General features: G+C 42.3%; 1 protein-coding gene across 1 annotated transcript; it reads left to right on the top strand.

Moving 5' to 3' along the window:
• Nucleotides 1–962: 962 nt before the first annotated feature.
• LOC131955274 (superoxide dismutase [Cu-Zn]) lies at nt 963–9572 on the top strand. The gene is made up of 5 exons (XM_059319316.1): nt 963–1322; nt 4340–4419; nt 6131–6327; nt 7836–7956; nt 9320–9572. The coding sequence occupies exons 1-5, from the start codon at nt 1253–1255 to the stop codon at nt 9431–9433; spliced, it is 582 nt and encodes a 193-aa protein (XP_059175299.1). The 5' UTR covers nt 963–1252; the 3' UTR covers nt 9434–9572.
• Nucleotides 9573–10285: the final 713 nt, after the last annotated feature.

The raw sequence follows: 10285 nt of genomic DNA, 5'->3' as shown, positions 1-10285 counted from the left end.
CAGACAAAATATCTCACAGCAAAATATTTATTTTATTTTTAAAATTATTTGAGTAACTCTGTATTTCAATTTAGAATCGTAAAATGTTTAGCTTACTTCCCTTGTTTAAATTGTATGTGAAAAAGTTAAGTGTAACGTGTGCTTTTCAGTCCTTTTTACGGATTTTGAATTGTAGAATTTCTTATAAACAACGTAAAACATGGGGCAGATTTAGCGGCCAGGTGTTGTGGTGTGTTGTTGTGTGAACGTGTGTTGTGTTGTTGTGTGAACGTTGTGTTGTGTTATGTTGTTGTGTGAACGTGGGGCAGATTTAGAGGTCATGTGTTGTGTTGTGTTGTTGTGTGAACGTTGTGTTGTGTTATGTTGTGTTGTGTTGTTGTGTGAACGTGGGACAGATTTAGCGGTCATGTGTTGTGTTGTGTTGTTGTGTGAACGTTGTGTTGTGTTATGTTGTGTTGTGTTGTTGTGTGAACGTGGGACAGATTTAGCGGTCATGTGTTGTGTTGTGTTGTTGTGTGAACGTTGTGTTGTGTTATGTTGTGTTGTGTTGTTGTGTGAACGTGGGACAGATTTAGCGATCATGTGTTGTGTTGTGTTGTTGTGTGAACGTTGTGTTGTGTGAACGTTGTGTTGTGTTGTGTTGTTGTGTGAACGTGGGACAGATTTAGCGATCATGTGTTGTGTTGTGTTGTTGTGTGAACGTTGTGTTGTGTGAACGTTGTGTTGTGTTGTGTTGTGTTGTTGTGTGAACGTGGGACAGATTAAAGTAAAGTTAACTATTCCTTGTTTTTTACCCACCTCATAAGACTTTAGTTGTAGCAAGCTAAGTTAACTATTTCTTTTTTTCCCCCACCCAGCTCATCTGCTGTGGGTAGGGAGGAGTGCGGATAGAAAAATTCAGGCCGCTGTGTACATTTGAAAGCGTGTTCACGTGGATGCTTAGTTTGATCCCCAGGTCAAGTGTCAAATGTTTAATTCATGACCTCGCGTGCAACAACTGTTTACCGTTTGTCGCGTGAATGTTCCTAACAAGAGCTCACTCGGTTTGGCTGCGGTATCTCTGACCTTGACCCACCTGTCCCATCTCTCCTGGTCCGTCACACACCATCAATCTGTGAACCAGCCCACACCCGCAGACGTCGAGTTGGCCGACATCCAACGCGTACTCGCGCCCTAAGGCACACAGCCCCAATATTAAGCCACGTTAAGGGACCTGTGGTTCACATTCGCCAGGTTCTTTAGATAAGCCGAGATGTCCTCTATCTTTTACTTGCTCGCAGGTTTGGCACTTGCCCATGCATGGAGAGGCTCACACAACTCAGGTAAAAAAAAAAAAAAACCTTTTTACGATAGCATTAATATAATAGCACTAATTAATTTTAAATTTGTGTGTTTTAAAAAAAACGATTAAAAAATTGCCAACGCGTTTTTTTTTATAAATGCAGCCCATTTTTGTTTTTACGGTATTTTAATATGATAAAGACAGATAGCTGAATTTTGGAATTATTAGTCCTACATGTCAGACAATATATTCTTCTGTGTTTATAAGGTTGTTGCTAGTATTTATTAACATTATAATTATTTGTATAGGCTAAGGTTCAGAAATTAAGGTGTGGGCTGTTGAAGCATTTTGGATATAATTTGGATTAGCGTTGAGATTACATATAATATGGATATAACTCGGATTAACACATGCATTGTATTTTTTTTTAATGTTAGAATGCCAGCAGTTAAATACAAACCAAACTCCTAATGTAGACTTAACCCAAGTAAGCCTAGCCTAAATACTTAGATATAGGCCACCATCTAACAAATAGGCCTACCCTTATTTTATTTAGTCTAAGTGGGATTCAGGTAGGGAAAATATAAACCATTTTTTAAATGTAGCTTATTGATTTGTCGGACACGAATACGTTTACCATTAGATGGTTTTGTGTTGACATTTGAGCTCGGTGAGTTAAGTAAGCGATGAAACACACACGGGGACGTAGAATGTCTGTAGGCATGTTACATGAACACGTAGAATGTAGGCATGTTACATGAACACGTAGAATTTAGGCATGTTACATGAACACGTAGAATGTAGGCATGTTACATGAACACGTAGAATGTAGGCATGTTACATGAACACGTAGAATGTAGGCATGTTACATGAACACGTAGAATGTAGGCATGTTACATGAACACGTAGAATGTAGGCATGTTACATGAACACGTAGAATGTCTGTAGACATGTTACATGAACACGTAGAATGTCTGTAGACATGTTACATGAACACGTAGAATATCTGTAGACATGTTACATGAACACGTAGAATGTCTGTAGACATGTTACATGAACACGTAGAATGTAGGCATGTTACATGAACACGTAGAATATAGGCATGTTACATGAACACGTAGAATGTAGGCATGTTACATCAACACGTAGAATGTAGGCATGTTACATCAACACGTAGAATGTAGGCATGTTACATGAACACGTAGAATATAGGCATGTTACATGAACACGTAGAATATAGGCATGTTACATGAACACGTAGAATGTAGGCATGTTACATGAACACGTAGAATGTAGGCATGTTACATCAACACGTAGAATGTAGGCATGTTACATGAACACGTAGAATGTAGGCATGCTACATGAACACGTAGAATGTAGGCATGTTACATGAACACGTAGAATGTAGGCATGTTACATGAACACGTAGAATGTAGGCATGTTACATGAACACGTAGAATGTAGGCATGTTACATGAACACGTAGAATGTAGGCATGTTACATGAACACGTAGAATGTAGGCATGTTACATGAACACGTAGAATGTAGGCATGTTACATGAACACGTAGAATGTAGGCATGTTACATGAACACGTAGAATGTAGGCATGTTACATGAACACGTAGAATGTAGGCATGTTACATGAACACGTAGAATGTCTGTAGACATGTTACATGAACACGTAGAATGTCTGTAGACATGTTACATGAACACGTAGAATGTCTGTAGACATGTTACATGAACACGTAGAATGTCTGTAGACATGTTACATGAACACGTAGAATGTAGGCATGTTACATGAACACGTAGAATGTAGGCATGTTACATGAACACGTACAATATAGGCATGTTACATGAACACGTAGAATGTAGGCATGTTACATCAACACGTAGAATGTAGGCATGTTACATCAACACGTAGAATGTAGGCATGCTACATGAACACGTAGAATGTAGGCATGCTACATGAACACGTAGAATGTAGGCATGTTACATGAACACGTAGAATGTAGGCATGTTACATGAACACGTAGAATGTAGGCATGTTACATGAACACGTAGAATGTAGGCATGTTACATGAACACGTAGAATGTAGGCATGTTACATGAACACGTAGAATGTAGGCATGTTACATGAACACGTAGAATGTAGGCATGTTACATGAACACGTAGAATGTAGGCATGTTACATGAACACGTAGAATGTAGGCATGTTACATGAACGCGTAGAATGTCTGTAGGCATGTTACATGAACGCGTAGAATGTAGGCATGTTACATGAACACGTAGAATGTAGGCATGTTACATGAACACGTAGAATGTAGGCATGTTACATGAACACGTAGAATGTAGGCATGTTACATGAACACGTAGAATGTAGGCATGTTACATGAACACGTAGAATGTCTGTAGGCATGTTACATGAACACGTAGAATGTCTGTAGGCATGTTACATGAACACGTAGAATGTAGGCATGTTACATGAACACGTAGAATGTAGGCATGTTACATGAACACGTAGAATGTAGGCATGTTACATGAACACGTAGAATGTCTGTAGGCATGTTACATGAACACGTAGAATGTCTGTAGGCATGTTACATGAACACGTAGAATGTCTGTAGGCATGTTACATGAACACGTAGAATGTAGGCATGTTACATGAACACGTAGAATGTCTGTAGGCATGTTACATGGGCACGTAGAATGAAGGCATGTTACATGAACACGTAGAATGTCTGTAGGCATGTTACATGAACACGTAGAATGTAGGCATGTTACATGAACACGTAGAATGTAGGCATGTTACATGAACACGTAGAATGTCTGTAGGCATGTTACATGAACACGTAGAATGTCTGTAGGCATGTTACATGAACACGTAGAATGTCTGTAGGCATGTTACATGAACACGTAGAATGTCTGTAGGCATGTTACATGAACACGTAGAATGTCTGTAGGCATGTTACATGGGCACGTAGAATGAAGGCAAGTTACATGGGCACGTAGAATGTCTTTAGGCATATACCCCATGCTATCTTGTCCTTGAACTTGCAGGTCCCCGCAAGGCCGTGTGTGTGGTCCAGCCCGACCCACAGTCCACACAGTTGGTCACCGGTATAGTGAATTTTACTCAGGTCAGTTCTAGCCATTGGTTGTAGCTGGTGTATGTTCGTCTGTCTGTACGTCTGTCTGTACGTCTGTGTACGTCTGTGTACGTCTGTCTTAAAATATGATCGTGTTTTGTATGTGTGGGCCTTTGTTGGGTGTTGTATGTCGGAATGTATCTGTGTTTATGTTTGTATGTGCGTATGTTAGGCTGTGTGCATATGTGCGTCCTTGACTGTATGTGCGTGTGTATAAATAGAAGTAATGTGCACACATTCTTGATTGGCTGCTTCTCCTAAACAATTAGTTGACCAAAACATGCATTTTCCTTTTTACAGTTTCAGCATTTTTAGCTGTCAAAATTTAACTCTTAATGTCGATAAAAAAGTTTTTTAAAGTTTTTTTTTTCCTGCGTATAAATTTAGCCAAACATTTGACTGATTTAATAGTATCGCTCTAATCTAATTCTTCTTACATTCAAGCTATGCAGAACCCAATCACTTTAATGGCGGCTAAATCTGTGACTAACTCGATACAATGCTCTATTCAAATAAAATACCGATTTATTGCTTTAGCTCCCTACTATCAATATTAATCAGAAACAGTTGTCGCAATGAACGCCACCCAACTAGTGAGATTTATTTTACAACACGAATACAATCAAATCATTACAATTGTTTTGACGTTTTGATTTAGAAATGTGTGTAGCAATGTGCTATAAAAGGATGAATATGTAATGTGGTATGACGATGGGAACTCATGAACCCATCAGGATATTCTATAAAATACTTTAATTAGATAAAAATGGAAAAAGTCAATGTATCTTCCTGCGGTCTCTCGTGGCTTGGGAAAGCTAATTTCATTAACTTCATTGCCGCCTTAATTAATTAATTAATTAATTAAAAATGTGTCAGCTGGTGGAAAACTTATTGTGGTTGTCTAGAAGGGAGCTATTCAAATTGCGTTGGACACTATTCGTCTGTAGGGGTGTGTGGTGGTGTGTGTGGATGGTATACACCAGGGGTCCCCTCATCCGGCCCGCGGAGATCTTTTTGTCCACAGAAAAAATGTTTGTTAGTGATGGCTGAGGAACTTTGCCCAGACATACCTGGAAGAAACTGGCCCCCGAACTGAAATTTAATAGTTTATGCGCCCTCGGACTGAAAAGTTTGTAGACCCATGGTATACACCATTCGAATGCATGGGGTGTTTGGTGGTGTGTGTGTGTATTATACTCCATTCATAGGCAGGGATGTTTGGTGTGTGTGTATTGTACACTACTCGTAGGCAGGGGTGTTTGGTATGTGTATTGTACACCACTCGTAGGCATGGGGTGTTTGGTGTGTGTATTGTACACGATTCGTAGACAGGGACGTGTGTACAATGTGTGAATTGTACACCATTCAAAATGTACTCCTTCCCACCCCTATAGCAAAACGTAGATCACCTTATGAAGTTAGAGTTCAGCAAAGTTACAAGGGAGCTAAGCTTAATTAGAAGGCTTAGCTAAATTATTATGGGAGAATCTAAATTAAGGAGCTACGCTGAATTTATTTGTGGTCTAAGCTAAATTAATTAGTTTATTCTTCATTCTTAACAAATATTGGAAAGAATTTCCTCCAACACAATTATTACCTGTCAACATGTTATGGCCTGCGGTCTCCGATTTCAGCCTGTTTTTTCTGTGTTGGTTCCCATAGCCTTGTACGCGACTATCAAAATGCTTCTCAATATTTGCAGTCCTCCTACAGGAGCGCTCTAAAAATAGACGTTAAGCTGCAAGGGTTCAGCGCAGTTCCAGAGTCGGCGCCGGAGTCTCAGTTCTTGCATGGGTTCCACATCCACGAGTTTGGTGACCTGAGTGGGGGGTGCACGTCTGCGGGCGGCCACTACAACCCCTTCAACGTCACCCACGGGGATATCAACGACGGGGTCAGGTGGGTAGTTTGACCAAGTCTAGAACTACGTCACGTGGGTAGTTTGACCAAGTCTAGAACTACGTCACGTGGGTAGTTTGACCAAGTCTAGAACTACGTCACGTGGGTAGTTTGACCAAGTCTAGAACTACGTCACGTGGGTAGTTTGACCAAGTATAGAACTACGTCACGTGGGTAGTTTGACCAAGTCTAGAACTACGTCACGTGGGTAGTTTGACCAAGTCTAGAAGTACGTCACGTGCGTAGTTTGGCCAAGTCTAGAACTACGTCACGTGGGTAGTTTGACCAAGTCTAGAACTACGTCACGTGGGTAGTTTGACCAAGTCTAGAACTACGTCACGTGGGTAGTTTGACCAAGTCTAGAACTACGTCACGTGGGTAGTTTGACGAAGTCTAGAACTACGTCACGTGCGTAGTTTGACCAAGTCTAGAACTACGTCACGTGCGTAGTTTGACCAAGTCTAGAAGTACGTCACGTGCGTAGTTTGACCAAGTCTAGAACTACGTCACGTGCGTAGTTTGACCAAGTCTAGAAGTACGTCACGTGCGTAGTTTGACCAAGTCTAGAAGTACGTCACGTGGGTAGTTTGACCAAGTCTAGAACTACGTCACGTGGGTGGTTTGACCAAGTCTAGAACTACGTCACGTGGGTAGTTTGACCAAGTCTAGAACTACGTCACGTGGGTAGTTTGACCAAGTCTAAAACTACGTCACGTGGGTAGTTTGACGAAGTCTAGAAGTACGTCACGTGCGTAGTTTGACCAAGTCTAGAAGTACGTCACGTGCGTAGTTTGACCAAGTCTAGAACTACGTCACGTGGGTGGTTTGACCAAGTCTAGAAGTACGTCACGTGCGTAGTTTGACCAAGTCTAGAAGTACGTCACGTGCGTAGTTTGACCAAGTCTAGAACTACGTCACGTGGGTAGTTTGACCAAGTCTAGAACTACGTCACGTGCGTAGTTTGACCAAGTCTAGAACTACGTCACGTGGGTAGTTTGACCAAGTCTAGAACTACGTCACGTGGGTAGTTTGACCAAGTCTAGAAGTACGTCACGTGGGTAGTTTACCCAAGTCTAGAAGTACGTCACGTGGGTAGTTTGACCAAGTCTAGAAGTACGTCACGTGGGTAGTTTTACCAAGTCTAGAAGTACGTCACGTGGGTAGTTTACCCAAGTCTAGAAGTACGTCACGTGGGTAGTTTGACCAAGTCTAGAAGTACGTCACGTGGGTAGTTTGACCAAGTCTAGAAGTACGTCACGTGGGTAGTTTGACCAAGTCTAGAAGTACGTCACGTGGGTAGTTTGACCAAGTCTAGAACTACGTCACGTGGGTAGTTTGACCAAGTCTAGAACTACGTCACGTGGGTAGTTTGACCAAGTCTAGAACTACGTCACGTGGGTAGTTTGACCAAGTCTAGAACTACGTCACGTGGGTAGTTTAACAATTGTTTTCTGCATCATGATGTCAACGTTGTTTATGTCATCATGTCAACGTTGTGTGTTGTGCAGACATACAGGTGATCTGGGCAACATCAGACAGCGCCCTGACGGCACCATCCCACAGCTGAGGATCAAGGACCGACGTGCTTCTCTATACGGGGAGTTCTCTATCCTGGGCCGGGCTGTTGTGGTAGGTTTTAGTTGTGCTTTCTTACAGAGGTTGTAGCTACATGTGATTTTAGCTTTCTTACAGAGGTCGTGTCTGCGTGTGCTTTTAGCTTTCCTACAGAGGTCGTGTCTGTGTGGTTTTAACTTTCCTACAGAGGTCGTGTCTACATGTGATTTTAGCTTTCCTACAGAGGTCGTGTCTATGTGTGGTTTTAGCTTTCCTACAGAGGTCATGTCTATGTGTGATTTTAGCTTTCCTACAGAGGTCGTGTCTACATGTGATTTTAGCTTTCCTACAGAGGTCGTGTCTACATGTGATTTTAGCTTTCCTACAGAGGTTGTGTCTATGTGTGGTTTTAGCTTTCCTACAGAGGTCGTGTCTATGTGTGGTTTTAGCTTTCCTACAGAGGTCGTGTCTATGTGTGGTTTTAGCTTTCCTACAGAGGTAATGTCTACATGTGATTTTAGCTCTGCTGCTGAGGTAGGACTACATGTGCATTTAGGTCTTCTTATCATGTGAACATACATATTTAGCTCTTCTACTTTTAAGTGTCCGCCCCTCCCCCCTCTACCTTCTTGAAAATATCAAGTGCCCCCCCCCCCCACAGGAGAGAAATAAGTCTGGAAGAAACACTGCTACTGATGTAGACATAAGTGTTTATCAACTATTAGGGTACATATTATTTACAATAAATTTAAAAAACGCACAACCATCATTGCATCATGTAAAGTTTTAATTAATTTCTTACTTTACACATATTTAAGCAACAACCATGAAAATGAAATTATTATATCATCTTTATTCATACGCTTTGTATGTTAACTGTTAAACTGGTTCACGCACCATTTGGTTTGACCCCCCCAAAGGTTCACGCACCATTTGGTTTGACCCCCCCCAAAGGTTCACGCACAATTTGCTTTGACCCCCCCAAAGGTTCACGCACCATTTTTGACCCACCAAAGGTTCACGCACCATTTGGTTTGACCCCCCCCCCCAAAGGTTCACGCACCATTTGCTTTGACCCCCCCAAAGGTTCACGCACAATTTGCTTTGACCCCCCCAAAGGTTCACGCACCATTTTTGAACCACCAAAGGTTCACGCACCATTTGGTTTGACCCCCCACCCCAAAGGTTCACACACTTGGTTTGACCCCCACAGATTCACGCACCATTTGTTATGACCCCCCCCCACACACACACACAATTACATGCACTACTTGTTCTGACCCCCACACAGGTTCACGCACCGTTTGGTTTGACCCCCCCCCCCCCCCAAAGGTTCATGCACCATTTGGTTTGACCCCCACACAGGTTCACGCACCCCCCCCCCCCCACACACACACATACACAATTACACGCACTATTTTTTCTGACCCCCACACAGGTTCACGCTAAGGCAGACGACCTCGGGCGGGGCGGGAACCCAGCCAGTCTGCTCAACGGAAACGCTGGGTCACGTCTGGCATGCTGCGTCATCGGACTCGCCAACCCAGTCTAGTCTGCACCTTGCGTCACTTCCGTCGCCAGTCAAGCGTAGCGGTCTGCATCTACCACACATTGGATGTTTTGTAACCAGAACCCAATCAAACAAGTTTCTTGGATCAGATTATAATAAAAATATTTTGCAACACTCCCAATGAGAATGCGTCTTGGTTTCAATTTAGTGAGTGCTCTAATTTTAGACGCAAAGTTCGAGTTGACAGGTGATTAAATACGAGGATTAAATTCACCTGACGTGGTTCAAACTGTCAATCAGCAATGTTTTTAGGGCTGTCAAACTAAGCTTGTGTTGGTAAGTGTGGCTAAAAACTGTCTTGAGCCTTTCAAATGTGTTATGCCTGTAGCTGTGTGCATCAAGTGTGCTGCCTTAATTAACCTCAATGATACGAGGCGACACATCAGACATTTGGATTGCGTTGTTACCAGAGGCGTAGCGACCTATTATCGCGCCGGGGGCGGGCTATTAATTTTGCGCCCCTCCCTCACATTTCTATATAAAGTTATACTTGTCGGTGACAATTGGAATGGTTTGCGACGCTTCTAACCAGTTACTATCCCGTAACATTTTCTATTTGACTGTGGATAATTATACTTTAGCTTAAAATGAGATTTTCCCACCCCTTTTGGCGCCCCCTTAGGGTCGGCGCCCGTGGCGGTCGCCCCACCCGCCCTCTCCTAGCTACGCCACTGGTTGTTGCTCGTTTTATATTGATGGCTTCAATTGTATTTGTAGGTCGATAGCTTGCCTAAAGCGACAAGTAGGATGGCCATAGCTAACTTGGATACCGGTAATTAGTTAGTCGATAGCTAATTAGCTAGTAGATAGCTAGTCCCTGAAGTCGATACGTAA

This window comes from Physella acuta, unplaced genomic scaffold (genome assembly GCF_028476545.2).
Source record: "Physella acuta isolate Inbredline_101_S28 unplaced genomic scaffold, ASM2847654v3 ptg001061l, whole genome shotgun sequence".
Lineage (NCBI taxonomy): Eukaryota > Metazoa > Mollusca > Gastropoda > Physidae > Physella > Physella acuta.
This window is presented reverse-complemented; position numbering and strand designations above follow the sequence as displayed.

What these genes read in the sequence shown, in the direction of transcription:
- LOC131955274 (XM_059319316.1), top strand. Translation starts at nt 1,253, where the DNA reads ATGTCCTCTATCTTTTACTTGCTCGCAGGTTTGGCACTTGCCCATGCA. An exon ending in GAGAGGCTCACACAACTCAG is followed by an intron (nt 1,323 to 4,339) that starts GTAAAAAAAAAA and finishes TTGAACTTGCAG; the next exon opens with GTCCCCGCAAGGCCGTGTGT. An exon ending in TCCTGGGCCGGGCTGTTGTG is followed by an intron (nt 7,957 to 9,319) that starts GTAGGTTTTAGT and finishes ACCCCCACACAG; the next exon opens with GTTCACGCTAAGGCAGACGA.